General features: G+C 37.1%; 2 protein-coding genes across 2 annotated transcripts; both read right to left on the reverse strand.

Moving 5' to 3' along the window:
• Positions 1–709: 709 nt before the first annotated feature.
• LOC113680643 (pancreatic triacylglycerol lipase) lies at positions 710–5,808 on the reverse strand. Its single transcript, XM_089180680.1, has 6 exons — positions 5,593–5,808; positions 4,009–4,254; positions 3,015–3,314; positions 2,335–2,550; positions 1,411–1,641; positions 710–791 (listed from the first exon to the last, which is right to left on the reverse strand). The coding sequence occupies exons 1-6, from the start codon at positions 5,645–5,647 to the stop codon at positions 739–741; spliced, it is 1,101 nt and encodes a 366-aa protein (XP_089036806.1). The 5' UTR covers positions 5,648–5,808; the 3' UTR covers positions 710–738.
• A 6,111-nt stretch (positions 5,809–11,919) lies between these two features.
• On the reverse strand, positions 11,920–17,031 carry LOC113680641 (uncharacterized). The gene is made up of 4 exons (XM_089180692.1): positions 16,736–17,031; positions 14,648–14,901; positions 14,258–14,378; positions 11,920–13,668 (listed from the first exon to the last, which is right to left on the reverse strand). Exons 1-4 carry the CDS (start codon positions 16,800–16,802, stop codon positions 13,199–13,201), a joined length of 912 nt encoding a protein of 303 aa, XP_089036818.1. The 5' UTR covers positions 16,803–17,031; the 3' UTR covers positions 11,920–13,198.
• Between the last annotated feature and the right edge of the window lie 919 nt (positions 17,032–17,950).

Raw genomic sequence — 17,950 nt, forward strand, 5'->3', positions numbered from 1 at the left:
CTTCCTGAACTTACTGAAATTATGACCTTTTCTATAATTAGATCAAGCCAGCTTGGTCTAAGCAAAATCATTAGTGGATTTTTCTCGACTTGAGAATTTGTTTGTTAGGGAGAGGCCTAGCTGTTTATTTAGTCTCCAAAATTTGAATCTGGCCGTTTCAAGAGTTGGAGGATGATAGTGTTAAGTTCGTTTTTGATTAATCAGCTGTGACATAATTTCGTTTGCAGAAAGAGCTTTAAATTGGATCTAAAACAAATGTAGCAATTACTGTTACTGGACAATTTTTCGATCTTTTTTAAGCCATTGTGCTTTGTACCTTAAGAAAATAACGCAAATTACTTAGCTTACTCTACCTGAGGTTGTCGATCGATTGAACCATTTTAGAAAACACCTAGTTGTAATCTACTTCAATGTCTAAATATATTTTCACCGCAATTAGTAGTAATGTCGCAATCTGATTGGCCAATAGAGGTACTGACAACGCTGCTCGTGTCAATATGTCACGCAATGGTCACGCATTAAAAGAATCGTTTTATACTGGTAAACTTCTGGTTTTAGACTAGTTCAGGTATCTATTAAACAATTCAAAAAGCTTTTCCTCAGAAAGATTAAAAATTATTTTGTTTAATAACCTCTAGAGGCGTGCCTTTATTAATGTTTTAGAAAAGAAAACAATCCAGAAAACAAAGTAAAACAAAATCAAACACAATTCACGAAGAAAGGAAATTTAATCATTGATCAATCCTTAAACTTGACATGGTGAATTTCCACTCTGGAACTTCTGGGCAAACCTAAGGAAGAAAAAAAAAGAATCAATGCATGAAATTGTCCTTTATTGTTTTCTTAGGTTTTTTTCTCTATTCTGCTACGATGGATGGAATCCATCTTCATAAAAAACAAACAAACAAACAAACAAAAAACAGCAAGAAAACCCCAATAATTCCTCTGTTAGGTTCACAAACAAAGCAGAATGTCCACCAATTAACAGCATTTGAGGTAAAGGGAAACGTCGCTCTTAGCCTCAACGTTGAAATCATAAGGCACCCTTATAGAATCTCGAGCCCAACGAATGGCTTCGTAATCGAGTTGGTTGAAGCGTTAGAGCGAAATCTGGGATGCGGAAGTTTTAAGTATTTTTTTCTAATTTCTCTTTCTGCAAACTGTCAAGGTCAGTTCATCACTTATCATCCATAATCAAAAGTAATAACGAGGACAATAGTAGAATATGATTAGGCCAATTATCAATGATCAGCAAACTGAAACAGCAGTCTTAGCAGACTTGCTTCTATTATAAAAATCATGGATTAAATACATATAAAGCTATAATGCAACTTGAGATGGCAGTTTAATTGATAATGTGGGCTGTTTTAACGGTTCTTCACACTACAAGTACAGGAGAAACCCGCGTACCGCAAAAAGGAGCTTTGCTGTTTGTTCTCAGAAAAAATCTTCCAACTTTTTTCGTTTGGTCGGCACCATATCCCACAGAGGGGCACTCGCCAATGCATGCCGTTGTCTTTCCATTCTCACAGTCGTTTAAGCTCTGGCATGGATATGCTCTCCAGGAGCATAGATTCTGTACTGAGGCATAGTAGTATGCCACAGACCTCGCATGGTCACAGAGCGTTGTCTTGAATATATCTTATGAATTTGGAGACATTTTCATGTTCAGCGTTTTAAAGAATTTAATCAGGATAATCGTTTACTTTACACCACTTGATTTAAAAAGAAAAATATAACCTCCTCTCACCTGTATTTTCTAAGAGTTCTTTTTTTTTTTTCTTTTTTTTGCGATTATGTAAGTATTACCGTCAAAATTATAGCAACACAAATAAAAAGAAAGCAGGGCAAAACTACAAACAAAACAAGGCAGATCATGTGTCAAGATGGAAAGAAATGAAGGGAGAAGAGAGGAAGGACCACTCCTTTGATTTCTGGTAAGGATAATCAATGATAATCTCTAGGCAGGCGCAGGAAGGCTTAAGTGATCACCTGTTGCCTTTTGATTATTTTTACGTAGTACGGCCTTGTCCCACTTGGGCGCCTTCCTAAGAGAGTCACAAATTTTGATTTTGAAGGAAATATTGTCGAATATTTGACCCCTCTCGATCTCCTCACAGCGAATTTCATAAACTTTTTAGTGCAAAGTGCTGTTCAAAACCTAACGAACGAAAAAGCACGTTTCACCTTCATGGCGAACACGTGGTTAATGACAAGGATAATAGCCTTTTGTTTAACGATTAAAGTATTCCTTAACTTGCTGCTTGACGAATCAAGTTGTATTTTCTTGCGGTAAATAGCATTTTAATTTCACCCTCATGCAAAGTAACCTACCGAAGTCTATTTCATGTTTTTTACAGCCAGGCTGCCTGACGCCGCCATTAAGAAAAAAGTCGGTGTGGCCAGCATCTCTGCGCATCCCGAGACCGAAAATACTGCCACGCGGTGGCATGTCGGTGTGTATGACGTCAACGTATCCAGCATCATCTGGATCTAATCGGAAGCGAATGTCGTCGACTTTGGTGAAAAGGGGTCCCGCTGGATCCAATCCTGAAAATAAGGAGTAAGTAAGGACCGTATTACTGATTGTAACGAGTCAATTTTGAAATCTAAGGCGTAAAATGTATTCAATACAATCTAAAAGCAGTCCTCTATTTATTTATTTCCCAGATGAATTGCCGACAAAGTAAACAAGGAGAATCCCCAAAAGAGACCTGCGAACATATTCGGCTAGTCTTGAAAATGTCGCTTACGCTCGAGCAAAATTACGCCTGGTTAGCAGTGCGAACAAAAATGTGGACTGGACGATATCTTGCACTTCAAATAAAGCATTCCGGCCCCATATTTTTGCTCATCCTGCGCTTGCTTCTGTTTTAATTTACAAATCTTGGACTTTTTTTCAACGGTTCTTCCAATTTGACAGTAAGTTTTCATGGAGCGCGAGGTGATTGATTATTTTAAAGAATCTAAGAAGTATCCATGGGCTGGAATCAATATTCCTTCTTCAGAAGTACCTGTAATACGCCCGAGCTTGATGCCTTTCTCCTTCAGATAATTTCCAGCATATCCTGCCGTCTGAGCACCAAGGCTAACTCCTACAACATAAAACCGCTCGGCCAATTCAGGTGACCCATCAACACTGGAAATCAGGAACTTTATAAGCTCCCCCACCATAGCCCCCACAAGTCGAGTATTTCCTGCAGATTGGAAATAACCTTTCTTTGCTCCTTTAAACCAGTCCACCACAACCACATTACAGTCCTCTCGCTGTAAAAGTGCGTCTTTCATTTCTAATGGCCACTTTTTTGGATTACCTAGATGTGATATAATTTGTGAGAAAGATTAAGCTAAAGACTAGTCATAACTTACATTTAGACTCTGAGTTTCTCAGAGTGTTTTATATTGGATCCATACTGGATTTCCGAAAAACATGGATGAACGAAAAATGACCATGGAATAAGTCCCGTTTAATGGATCAAGTCTTGAAGATTGATACGTTCCTTTTTTAGGAGGCCCCGCTTAAAACCGCTGGGTTCCCTCATCAAATGTTATTACTTATATTACTATTATTTAAGTGAATTCACTTTTCACGAGCAGAAGAACAAAGAAAATTTAAGTCCGTCGTTTATTCCAGGAGAGACATTAAGCTCATAAATAGTCAAAGCTTTTATTTAGACTCGAGTTATCTGAGGTTCGTAGAGTCCTTTAACATATTTCTTTCAGTTTCAGGAATGCTTCTTTTTCATGGATCCATACGGGATGTCCAAAAACATGAATGAATGAAAAATAACTTTACCGTATTACTTGTATGGAATAGCTTCCGGGTAAACGATTGAGTCTTGAAACTTAATACGCCCTGTTTTAAAGACCCCGCTGAAAACTACCCTGACGAGTTGGTTACCCTCTTTAAGTATTATTATAATTACTAATAATTCTCAAGCTCAAGCCCTCAAGCCTTCGGTTATTCCAAGTTTAAGAGCCCCATCTGAAACCATTCGTATTACCTACCCTGCCAGCCATGAATCAAGCTGATAGTTCGTCGCGAAATGTTAAACTTAGCCGCCCTCAGTAAATCCCTATCAAAATCATTAACTTCCCCAGACCCACTTCTTGTGAACATTGTGAATTTCGTGCCAACATCATATGGGCTTTGTGGTAATTTTGGCCTGAGCGTAATCAAACCCCAATGAACTCCAGGATGTTTGTAGAAGCAGCCGTATTTTTCATAGCAGACCTTCGAGGGCCATAAGAAACCTGCAGAAATACAAGTGACAAAGAGTCAAAATTTCACCAGTTCGGCAAATCGGTGTCATGATAATAATTTGATAATAATAATCAACAATGTATACAGCAGTATTTGCATACCCTGATAAATTTTGCTTCACAAGAATATTAAAAGAAAAAAAATTTCTAAGCGTCCATCGAGCGTAATCAGTTTTAGTTCTTTTGCTTAACTTTTATCATGTAACTGAAATAAGATGGCACAAGCCCATAAATTTACTTAAAGTTAAGAATATAAATCCAAAACCTAATATCGATAACTAAAGTGACCCTTCCGGGACATATCAATTGGAAACGATAAAGGAACTACAATTCTGGTATTTCAAGCAAGTTAGTCAATCAATCAGTTAGCTATTATGGCCTAGCTAAGAGGTTAGCGCATATTCAAGGGAGGGCGCTTATTGGAACGCGGGCGCATATTCGAGGAAAATGATGAAAGACGGTAGTCATAAAAACGACAACCTTAGAGGCTTTGTCTGCGGCGGTTGTAAGGAGGTGCTTCTCAGACGCTTACTGAAGTTTGATTGGGCCAAAATGCATTAAAATGTCAACGAGACACCTCGCTACAAAATGGTTTACAAATTCATGGCCATGTGGAATATGATAATTATTCGTATTCTTCTCGTCTGTTCAATCATGAAACAGGATACGGTAGACCTTCTCGGACTTTCGTAGACCTTCGTGGGTGTCCTTCGCAAAAAAAATATATATTTAACGCACTATTTGAAGCATAACCACCATAAATTTTAGATCTATAGAAAGGTTATGAATTGTACTCTTCGGCTAAAATTATTTCGTTTTAGCTTGATCTAATCGTAAACCAAATGGGGCGTGACGATTCGAAATGGATAATGTTTCTTTGAGCGAATTAATTGCATATCAAATCTGACCGCACCAATAAAACTTCTGCAGAATTTCAATCCACAGAGGTTGGTCTCCACAGCCGTATGGGGATTTTTCCATGTCCTTACTGGTTGCTTTGCAATTTATCCGTCAAGCTTGCTGATTAAATTTCATCGATCCGTGTTACGTCGGAGGCTATTGTAGGAGATCCATTTTGAAAAACGGAATTCCCTCACGCGGTTTTTTTAGGTTAGTTTTTTTTGGATCAAATTTCAAGGCAATCCGTAAAGTTTGCATGGGAAACTTGGAACTTATAGTTAAAATAATAATACTTAGTTTGACACGAGAAAAAAAAAAGTTAAAAATATTGGCGGACGAAGGTTGAGCTAGAATATCTTAGCTAATCACAAATGGCCTTTACTTATTGGAGGAATACTTAAAATAGCTGGGAGTGGCTTGATTACTCACCTACTGCTGCTGCAGTAAGAATTACAAGTAGGAAGATAACTTCCTTCGTCACCATTGCTTTCCTTCTTCGCCTTAGCTTTGTTTTTGTGTATTCAACTTTGGCAATTGCTTGTCCGGATTCGATCCGAGTAATGCCAATATGATACAAAGTGATACAATGTTATTTATATATAACGGTTAGAATATCCACGTCACTATAGCATAACAGACCAATGGGAAGTGAAAGAAAGTATTGAGCCTAAGTATCATTACACAAAACGACTTGTTTTTTTAATTTCTGTCATACTGTCTGTCATACTGTTAAACTGTCATACCATACTGTCTGTCATACTGTTAAACTGTCATACCGTACTGTCTGTCATACTGTAATACTGTTTTTGACGCATTAATCATTCACATCTGAAATTAATTTGTTTTTGTCAATTTAACAGTTTGAGAGCGAACTCGAGAATTACCAATTTTAAAATAACAGTGCTTGAAACATTGGGTGTGACACATCAGTCGACATTAGTATGTTGATGTTAGAGGAAAATGCTGTTAAGCAGCTCTTAAGCACGGTCCTGGAGAGTCATCCATATTTTTTCTCAACTCTAGGATTGGTTGTCAAGGGTAGCCCTCGTCGTTCATTGAATTTCCAGAAATTGCATTTCTAACTGATCAGCTGCGACATGATATCGTTTACAGAAAAGCCTCCAAATCTAATTTCGTTTCCCAAATGACACTTGTTTTTCATTAGACAAATATCTTAATCTGTTTCGAGCTGTTGAGCTGATTTTCTAACCAGTTCTTTCTATCAATGAGGAACTTTAACTTATCGGATTACAAGTATCTATTATCAAAATATTTCCCAGAGGCTAGGTTAGGTCCGTAGATCTCTCAAGTTGTTCTATGAAACTGAGTGGAATTTTATCGACATGAAGAAACAACATGCATGGAACGATGTGGGTTAAGGTTTTCTGAAATTGTACTAATGTAAGTTGTTTAAGGAGGCCAAGATTAGCATGTTGGCAAACTGCGGCTATCTGGAAACCCATTGTGCTCAGGATGCGAAATAAATACGTAGTAAATTTCCTTTTGTTCTACAGCATGAATGATCCCTTCTCTGATCACTTGATAACACGCGTGAAAGTTGGACAAATAGTAACAGTGGTATATGAGAAATTACCATGCCTGTCCATGATCTAGAAATCAAGCGATAAGATAAGAAAAACCTTTCTTCAACAATTGCAATACCCAATTCTACAAAAAGATTTTAAAAAATTGTTCGGTTAATTAATATCACCGCTACTTCGAAGAATTCTCAACACGTTTTTCAGGTAAACGTGCCCCTCTTTGAAACAAAATAAACAACCAAACAAAAAAAAGAACCAAAGCAGCAGCCACAATATTAGAACCACGTGGTATCTTATCGGAAGCTTTCATTTTCGCCATGGCCATCAAGGGTTACTTTCCTCTTATATTAGGTGGTAAAATTTTGTTTCATTTTTGCTTCTTTTTTTTTGGTTGTTATTGAATGTACATTATCTGCTCCCTTCACATGAACCTTCCGTTCAGTTACTATTCCTGATATGAAGCCAAAGATTTGACACAATCCATTAAAAAAACGCTTTGCAAACTCCGGATGTAATAAGATGTCATTCGCGGGCCTCTTGATTATTGAGTATTGAGCCTAAGTATCATTACACAAAACGACTTGTTTTTTTAATTTCTGTCATACTGTCATACTGTTTTTGATGTATTAATCATTCACATCTGAAAATTAATTTGTTTTTGTCAACTTAACAGTTTGAGAGCGAACTCGAGAATTAGCAATTTTAAAATAACAGTGCTTGAAACATTGGGTGTGACACATCAGTCGACATTAGTATGTTGATGTTAGAGGAAAATGCTGTTAAGCAGCTCTTAAGCACGGTCCTGGAGAGTCATCCATATTTTTTCTCAACTCTAGGATTGGTTGTCAAGGGTAGCCCTCGTCGTTCATTGAATTTCCAGAAATTGCATTTCTAACTGATCAGCTGCAACATGATATCGTTTACAGAAAAGCCTCCAAATCTAATTTCGTTTCCCAAATGACACTTGTTTTTCATTAGACAAATATCTTAATCTGTTTCGAGCTGTTGAGCTGATTTTCTAACCAGTTCTTTCTGTCGATGAGGAACTTTAACTTATCGAATTATAAGTATCTATTATCAAAATATTTCCGGAGGCTAGGTTAGGTCCGTAGATCTCTCAAGTTGTTCTATGAAACTGAGTACGAATTTTATTGACATGAAGAAACAACATGTATGGAACGATGTGGGTTAAGGTTTTCTGAAATTGTACCAATGTAAGTCGTTTGAGGAGGCCAAGATTAGCATGTTGGCAAACTGCGGCTATCTGGAAACTCATTGTGCTCAGGATGCGAAATAAACACCTAGTAAATTTCCTTTTGTTCTACGGCATGAAAGATCCCTTCTCTGATCATTTGATAACACGCGTGAAAGTTGGACAAATAGTAACAGTGGTATATGAGAAATTACCATGCCTGTCCATGATCTAGAAATCAAGCGATAAGATAAGAAAAACCTTTCTTCAACAATTGCAATACCCAATTCTACAAAAAGATTTTAAAAAATTGTTCGGTTAATTAATATCACCTCTACGTCGAAGAATTCTCAACAGGTTTTGCAGGTAAACGTGCCCCTCTTTGAAACAAAATAGACAACCAAACAAAAAAAATAACCAAAGCAGCAGCCACAATATTAGAACCACGTGGTATCTTATAGGAAGCTTTCATTTTCGCCATGGCCATCAAGGGTTACTTTCCTCTTATATTAGGTGGTTGATTTTTGTTTCATTTTTTTTATTTTTTTTTGGTTGTTATTGAATTTATATTATTTGCTCCCTTCACATGAACCTTTCGTTTGGTTACCATTCCTGATATGAAGCCAAAGATTTGACACGATCCATTAAAGAAAAAAAGTTTTGCAAGCTCCGGATGTAATAAGATGTCATTTGCGGTAACTTGAAGTAGGGGAAATAGAATTCTTAATTGGTCTGTCCCACTTATACGAGGAGAGAGTTATAAAATAGACTGGTACTTGTTGCTCAGCTACTTCGAGCTTTTTGGTACATTAGGATATCGCAGAGCAACAGCACTCCACTGGGATTCACAATCCGTTTCATCATCATTATCTTTTACATACAGTTCTCTTGACTCAGTTTCTTCAGGTAGTTTTTGGTTCTACACTGTTTCACGGGGATCCTCGCAATGTTATAAATTCCTTCCTCTTCTGTACTTTAGTTCCTACAATGGCAGCCTCAGTTTGTGACCAGTGGTTGCAACCATTGCGAAAGAAAATTAAACATTCGAAGCTTCGCTGGGCGTATAGTATAGCACAAACTTCGTCCTTAACAGTTCTCTTTGTTATACAGCAATAACGTCAAACGTATTGGCAATGCATGGAAAACAGAAGGCATCAACGTCGCCGAGAACACTTAGAACATTAAAGATATGTCTTGCTATTTCTGATGTTGGTGTTGGTTTATTTGGTCAGCCATTCTACATTTCACCTCTTGTCAAGTTGTTGCAAAACGACAACTGTGGGTGTGTTTATTTGTTTATTTAACATCACGCAGGCATTGTTTTATGTGGCTTGCTTAGGTGATACTGATTTCATAGACCTGGACAGGTTCTTAGCTGTTTATCTGCACATTTTTCATTTCACTAAAAGGGTTAAATACTGCATTAATGGGACCTGTGTCTTTTTCGCTATATCCTTTTTTCTAAATTCCACCCTGTATACAAGCTTGGTACACGGATCGCTTTTCCTAAGGCGGTTGACAAAGGCCATGAGACACTGTTTCAAAAACACTGTTCGAAAGCTAGTTTTCTAAGACTAGAACTGTAAATAATCACATGCATTCGAACTTCTTAGGAGATAACTGAAAACTAGTAAACTGATAATGAAAGTAAAAGTAAAAAGTTAAACCAAAAACCCAATCAATCGCTCTGACGAAGGGCTAACGCTCGAAACTTCAGCTTTTTTACCCTTTACGGTGGCCAATTTACGTTTTCAACTCAGTTGTTAACACTAAATTACCTGCTATACTCTCTCACCGACGCAGCACCACAGTTTCTTTAGAAACTTACCCCCTTAATTCAATGATAGTTTGCCTAGTCTTGATATGTAAAACCAAGTAAATTATAGTTCAATTTGTGATTTAAGTCTGAGAATAGAATCATGATTGTGCAACATCATCTAGTTCTCTGGTACTGTTGTGACTAAATGCGCGGCAAGCTGTTGGTTTTCTTTTGTTTTTTCTCTATATCAAAGCTAGTTTCATAAAGGTAGTTTCACAAAGCGGTGACGGCAAGGGAAATGCTTGTAGATAAGATACGCTGAACAAGCGGCAAGAAGCCAAGAAGCCACATTAATTCACTGCAATTATTCGTAATATCTACATACTTTATTTTGAAAAAAATTTGTTTGAGCAGCTGCCAATTTCAAGTAATTTATAAAAATGGAATTTTTTTTGTTTTTTGTTTTTACAAATATTTCATATAGTACTGTTACTCGATTATACCGGTAGCTGTCAATTAAAATAACAACTTAAAGTGGTCTAATAGTAAAAAGCTACTCGGCGTAAAGGAAAGATACAATTATCAAACAATTTACCAATTGATACATTATCTAAAACTCACCTGACAATGATTACACCATCTTGTTCATGTGTCTCTTCTTACCTTAAACGTCCTCCACTAAAATTATTTATTTAGTTAAGTAATCGTTCTAAACATGAGGCCAAAGATTTGACAAAAATCCACGGAAAATAGTCTTTTGCACAAATTAAATGACTTCCGATGAGTTTAATTTAAAAAGGGCTTCTAAGGCACTTAACAAGCCGTAGTTATTAGAACTGACTTTTAGTATTGACTGTTCTTTACATCGTGGGTAAGTTGAGTAATTAAAAAGGCGGTTTTTTTTTCTCAAATTAACTGCAAACATGGTGAAATGTTTCATTTTCCTAAGCATACCTCCGGATGCATAAAAGCTTTTATTAAAGCAAATAAAAATACATCTTGCGTCAAGAGAAATATTAATTTAAAGTAGTCTAACAAACAAATAAAGGACAACTGTCATGATCTAATCTTCATTCTGCCTCTTCCCTCGTTTCACCACAGGATTTCCATCCTGCATCACATCTCTTTGATGTAAGAATTTCCCCACTGAGCTTCCTCGTGGAGTTTTTATCCCAGTCAGTATTTTGAAAAAGATCATCCTATAGAGCTATTTCACCCGCTTTCACCTCACCATTTACGGCTTCGTCAAGACTCTTGTCCCTATCATGGAAGACTCCGTATGCAACTACTGGCGACAGGTATCGCCAAAAATATCTGAAGTAATGAAGCTTAGTTGGACTTATGCCTTAAGTGTGGTCGTCAACAGTTTTCTATGTTATACAGCAATAATGTTAAACGTATTGACAATCCATGGAATACGAAAAACATCCTCTTTGCCAAGAACACTCCGCACGTTACTGATGAATCTTGCTGTTTCCGATGTTGGTGTTGGTTTATTTGCTCAGCCATTCTACACTTCATTTCAATACAAGCTGTTAGAAGGCAGCAACCCCGAGTGTATTTTCTATACGGCTTTTCATGTCACATTTATTCTGTTTTGCGCGGCTTCTTTATGTGGTACCACAGCCATAACCCTGGACAGGCTCTTAGCCATCCATCTTCATCTAAGATATCAAGAACTTGTGACTCACAAGCGGGTCGTTATTATGGTGATCTCCACATGGACGCTGAGTGTTTTTCTTTCTGTGATGTGGCTCTGGTTTCCGTTGCACCTTTCCAACTTCATCACAACTATTCTCGCGATTTTTTTTCACTTTCTGACAGCAATGGCCTACTTCAAGATTTATTTAGCTGTAAGGCACCACAAGACTCAAATACAGTCCCTGCAAGTGCAACGCGAAGCTCCGCAGCCTGGTGAAAGGGCAAATTTTGCTGGTCTTATTAAATTGGTAATCGGTGTTTTCTACGTGTATATCGTCCTTTTCATTTGTTACTCGCTGACATTTATTTTCTTTTTCATCATGGCATTAAATCATCATGGCAAGCCAGTTGGGAAAATATTTTATTTTTCGTTATCCCTTATGTTTCTGAATTCATCTTTAAACCCTGTAATTTACTGTTGGAAGATGAGACGCATTCGGCACTCTATCATGAACATACCACGACAAATACATGATTGGTACAGAAACCACTTTGGATGATACATGCGCCCTTAAACTTAATCTTATTTCACTTTTAAAGAGCTTCTATTGCCTAATGAAAACTGCAAATAAACCGGCTTTATTTAATCTTGAAATGAAATGGACCCCTGATAAAAGACACATTGAATAAGCTTGTACATAAAATATGTCCTGTACACTGTGTATGATAGAACACTGTTGTTCAAGCAAGATCATTTTATTTTCAGGTATGCACAATGAACTGAACACTTAGCGAGCTTTAGTTTTGATTAGTTCCATATTTCTTTTTCGTAATAAAAGGTAAATTCAGAGAGCAATCTCTTGGAACGGAGTGACAGCAAGAGTTGTAGATCCGTTCAATTGACTCTTGTGTCACCGATGAGAGGCCAAGACTGTGCACTGTCTTTACTGAATTTACATCAAAGATCTTCTCACCCACTCGCGGATTTATATAGTTACAATAATTCATACATTCCTCAAAACTCCAAGCCATACTATGGAAGGCTCATTATGCACATCTGGTGGCAGTTATTAATTACCAAAATTGTCTGAAGTATCGAAGCTTCGTTGGGCGTTTATCAATAATTTTGCCGTCAACAGTGTTCTTTTATCATACAGCAATAAAGTTAAACGCAGTGCCAATCCATAGAAGAATAAAAATATTAATACCAAGAACGATTAAAACGTTGCTAATAAGTCCAGCTGTTTCTTATGTTTGCTTTAGCTTTATTGTACAGGTACAAATATCAAAAAGTTTCTTTTGGAGACATCAGCATCGAGAGAACTATACGAAGTACTTTAATTCTTTTTGGACCTAACACTCAGACATATATCTTAAAATTTCTCTCAATTTTTGCTACTTTTTATTCCACACCGATATTTAATATTTTTTTTCAATCATAGGTACCTGTTCTTTTGTTACCATTTTAAATATAAAGCCAAATCCATGAAATGCGGAAAATATCTCTGACGAGTTTTGCTGTTTCTCACTTTGTGTTGGTGGATAAATATTTGCTAATATATAAATCAGGTGAAGCTCCTATTATACAGATGTACCCAAAAACGAGGTACGGCTATCACGTGATAAAAAATGTTCCTTCGCTTAATAGGCTACCATATTTCCTTAGGTATAGGGTTCCGCTGGCTCGCTTCGCGCACTCGAGGTCCGCTATAAAAGAGAGTTACCATCACCCATTTATCGAGAGGCATTATCAACATGATTACATTTACAAGGAGTTGCTAATGTACTGCTCCCTCCTGAACTCCAGCCATAAAGAAAACGCAGCTAGATATGGAATTTGTACGCTGGTCATGCGTGACATCATAAGATGCAAGGCTGTGGTAGGCAATATAAGGAATAATCCTAAGCATACCACGCGTAAACATCAGCGCATGTCTCGCCACTGTTGTTACTCCAATAACAATTATCTAAGACTTCTGCATACCAAATTTGGAATACTTGGCCAATTGATACTGGCAAAGGGGAAAACATTGTTTTAAATACCAGTTCGGTTGAGTTTACATCAGTGCCATTAAGTTGATATGAATGATACTTAAAGTTACAGCTAGAGGTATCTTTTGCGTAGTCTGCAATCGGTAGAGCAGTCTTGTTTGGAAATGTTATGACTGTAAAAAGTTTCTTTTCACCTACTAAAGGGCTCGTACATCCCCAGTATGCTGAAGAAACACCAGGATTACATTTAATACCATCGCCACTCCTGTAAACAAGCTTGAATGTAAATATCAGGCCGGACTCCCTCATTGAAAAATTTCTTTGAGTGTTTTCTACACCCCCGAAGCAAATAGCGGCATTGTTGACCTTTTTCCAGTTCTCTGAAACAAACATGAGAGGCAATGCAATGTAATGTGTGCGTGATTAATAAATGAGTCATTTAAACAACAAAAAATGTTTAATCTCAGATGAAAGAGGTAGTTCGAGATTAGCGTCTTAATGCAATCACTAAGGCTGGATAACTATTAAAATCGTACGTATGTTCAAACGTCCTTGAGAGAATCTCGCAATACATACGAAAAAGGCAGTTAATAAACAGGCAACATTGGTATTGATCGTTTAATGGTGACTAAGCCCCTACCCCCCATCAGTGATGAGAGCGGGAATAATGATAAATGGTGTTAAAATCAACATTACAAGGGGAGAGAGAAAAGAGAACGGCACGCCTAAAGAGACGCCTAAGTAAGGGCGCTTTCATCGAAATCCGTCAAGACTTTGGGGCAAGATTGTAGCTCTCTAGTCATAATGAATTGATCAAGCTACTAACAAGCCAAGTTAAATGACCAACTGGTATATCCGCACAATTTGAAGGCATATGAATCGTAAAACCCCATTGAAAGCGACCGATTTACTTGCAGAAATATTTGTAAAAAGGTAAAATCAAAAGAAGATTTCCCTTTTCATTTTTACCTTTTTCGCAGTGTTGTCCGGTAAATCCCGAACCAGCTTTGCACTCACAAAAATATCCTTTATCTGTGAATCCTGTCAGACAAGTTCCGTTATGGGAACAAATTATGTTGCTACATAAGTTCTGAAAAAAAATGGCAAAAGTTTTGAGCTCTCGTCACTGATTCCTTTTTTCTCGGTTTCCTTTTTTTTAAATGAAGGTGGAATAGTTGCGCAGCCTCGAGATCTGATCCGTCAAAAACCGTTAGTTCCATACTAACCATTTGCATTAACCAATATTACGCTAAAATATTCCTAATTATGAAAGAGCGTAAAATTTTCCGGCTTGATATTTCTGTGTAGCATGTGGCTGTTACGAGTTTTAATTTCTGCAAAGAGCGTTCGATCTCTCACCTCAGCGTCTCTGTAAAAAAAGCCCATTCGTGACTTAAGATCTTCGGGATGTCTTTTGGCATCAGAATCACTCAGCTCGCACACCATATTGTCTGGTTTCGCCGATGGACCGGTGTTAAATGAGACACACCGGTTGTCCATTGTGCACAGATTTTTACAGGATTCATGTAATCCTATAGAATGGATTTTTATCACATGACCTTCCAGGGCAAAGCCTCGAGTTGGTTTCTTAAACTTGAGATGTCGGCACATATCTGAAGTGGAGAGGGAGTGGCCATTATGGCATACTTAGCTTTTTTCCCACAGGGGCCTGAAATCAACAAAACTAGTCGCAAGGAAATTAAAAAAGTGGTTCCCCATAGATTTTAGGTTAGCAAATCATCGACCCTTCAAACTTGATGTCAGGAGAGAAAAAATTGCAAGAGATTGCATAAAAGGAAACATTGTGCAAAAGTTAAACAATAACAAAATTCTAGCAACAAAATTCTTGCGGTAGAAAAATTGCCGGCCCATCTTTATTTTCTAATGAATCAGTCATTTACAATCAACTGTATCCGAATTGAGTGCTGGAGGCATGTTTCTTCAAACAACTCCAAGAGCAGTGCACATTGCAAATCTTGATTTGCGTTAAATGCAACGCAGGGATGAAAATCTACCCATGCAAAGATAAAAGTTATCACAGGAAAACAACTACGATCCATGAAACGCAACCCATTTATGACTAAAAAACCCCCTTTCATCTATGCATTCAGACGTCCAACCGCCAAGTTAATAATCCTTTTTCAAAAAGGCTAGCAGAATATTTTATAGACGTTAAGTGAAAATGGAAAAAATTGAAAATTAAAATGAGGATATTCTTCAGAGCTGGTTGGAGAGTGTTATCACCTGTTTCACTGATTTCATCGTTAAGAGGAGTAAGCAATCTATCCAAGACAATTTTCCAAAACGCAAACAAATGATCGCGCTCTGTTTACTGAGGACCGGCGCCATTCTCGCGATCTGTTAATTAAAATTAAAATGACAAAAAGTAACGTGTATTTGTTATGCAAACTATCCTTAAGACCCGCCAATAAGAAGAAAAAAAAGATAACATTTGAAAGCTTAATCACATCCTTTCAAAACCCCATCGTATATTTAAACCTAGTAGTCTCCTTTTTCAAATTGCTTTTTCATCATGATTTTGATAGTCCACATTTCAGTGTCTATAAGTATACATCGAACTGACTTCTGCACGAATCTTTTAACGAATTATTAATGCGGAAAACTATAAATTATTAAAAGATCATTTTCGTTTTGGAAAAAATATATTTCTACTCGAAATTAATCATCAGACTAATAAAAGCTGGTTTACTGCTTTTTTTTCAAATTGTCTTTTTCTTTATTATCCACCTCCAAGTTCAATCGACCTGACTTTTCCCGCCCTCGGGCCGTTTCAAACCAATGCTCAGTCCTCTCCAGGGAGTATTTTTACTTCCAAAATAACAGTTATTACGAATCGCAAATCATAGTCGAGATTTCCCAGCAAAAAAATGAAGTAACGAGAACTTAAGGACAGCTTTTTAAATTCTAAGCTCTAAACCTGGAAAATGAACCCATTAATCGGATAAAATGATGAAATTCAGAGTGCGTGCCAACTCAGCGTTAATTAGTATCTAAGTCATTAAGGATAATCTGGCGTTCTTAAAATGCTTACTTTTAAGCTAGGTTTGAATTTAGATCGAGAATAAACAGTTTGTCAGCAAAAAAAATCAGGGTTTTTTCGTTAATCTTAAATCTCAGGCACAATTGAAAATAAGATAAGTCATTGAGTTGTTTTTGTGGTAACTGTCACTCCAAATAGTGAAATTCATCAGTTTTTTTAATTCAAACGGATCGCTCGAACGACGCCGCTCCTCAGTAAATAAAGTAATCATTTGTTTGCGTTTTGGAAAATTTTCTTGGATAGATTGTTACTCCTCTCAACGATGAAATCAGTGAAACTGGTGACAACACTCTCCAACCAGCTCTAAAGAGTATACTAGGGCATAACGAGACTCTTTGCGGGGGCATTTTGAAGGAACTGGTTTGTGTCTTCATCAGAGTACATACCTTCCTCTGCGTCCACTGTTATGGAGCGAAGTAAAATCCTCACCAAAATGAAGAGGAAAGTTTTCATTGCCAACGAGCAGCAATTTATTTTGTAAAAGGAGAATGGTATTCCACAGTGAACTTGGGCTGGGTGATTAACTTTTACTTAAGCATTTTGTATGGCTGCAATTTATCAACCTTGTTAAAACGACGTGAACGTTTTAAGTAAATAATTTATTGGAAATGTGGAGAGCAAATCAGATTGCGGCAAGGGAACATTGAAACTCCATTGAACACTGTAATAAAGAATGTCTGAATTTCATCAGATTTGTTTCGAATGTTTAGCATAAATATTCGAAATGAAGTTTGCCTAGGAGGCACTGTACAAACAACATGATAACAAGAGAGCATAAGCTCACGCAATAGTTATTACATTCTCGCAATTACCAAGTGCGGGGGCTGTACTGGGTAAGATTATCCCAAATTCGAGCCAATGACAAGTTGGAGCATATGCTTCCTTCCTTATTTGAAAAAATAATCTTAAAAGATTGGCTTTTCACTAGAAACTTGTCCAAGATGAAACTGTTCTCCCTTCTGAGATCTCAAAACTCATAGTGACTGATAGCGGTGAATTAAATCCGTGTTTATGAGAGCATATCGAGCCAATGATGTAAGAGGAGTAGGGAGAGGGAATTTGGAGAAAGTTTAAGGTTGTCTAATCAACAGGCGGCATGTAGCATGCATACAGAGTAGATTCTTCTGTTCCTTAACAAGAAGCGAGCTCGAGATTTTTATGAACAAGTATATTCCATGTCTAAATGCTTTTGTTCCGCAGTAGATCACAGATGACATCAAAACGAGGCGTAGCCAAGTGTATCACCGACATTCTTATCATATTCTGACGTCTCCTGTGTTCTGTTATTATTGTACAGACTGACGGCAACATGGAATCTATTTGTTTTGTATAGGTAATCACATGATTTCAATTTGGAATAAATAAGCACAAATTATTTTTTTTCCAAGACTAACAAAATTTGTTAATTTGCAATTTGTGGTCTTTGAAAAAATTTGCAAATGCTTATTTATTCCAGATCGCACGAGAAAAATCATGTGATTACGTATTAATAACATACATGAAAAAATACGGGATGGCTTATCATAATTGCGCAGAAGCAAAACGCGCGCATCAAGTGCAAATATAATTTATTCAAACCCTGCAAGTGACATTGTGCGTAC

The sequence above is a fragment of the Pocillopora damicornis genome, chromosome 8 (genome assembly GCF_964200805.1).
Source record: "Pocillopora damicornis chromosome 8, jaPocDami1.2, whole genome shotgun sequence".
Taxonomy (NCBI): Eukaryota; Metazoa; Cnidaria; class Anthozoa; order Scleractinia; family Pocilloporidae; genus Pocillopora; species Pocillopora damicornis.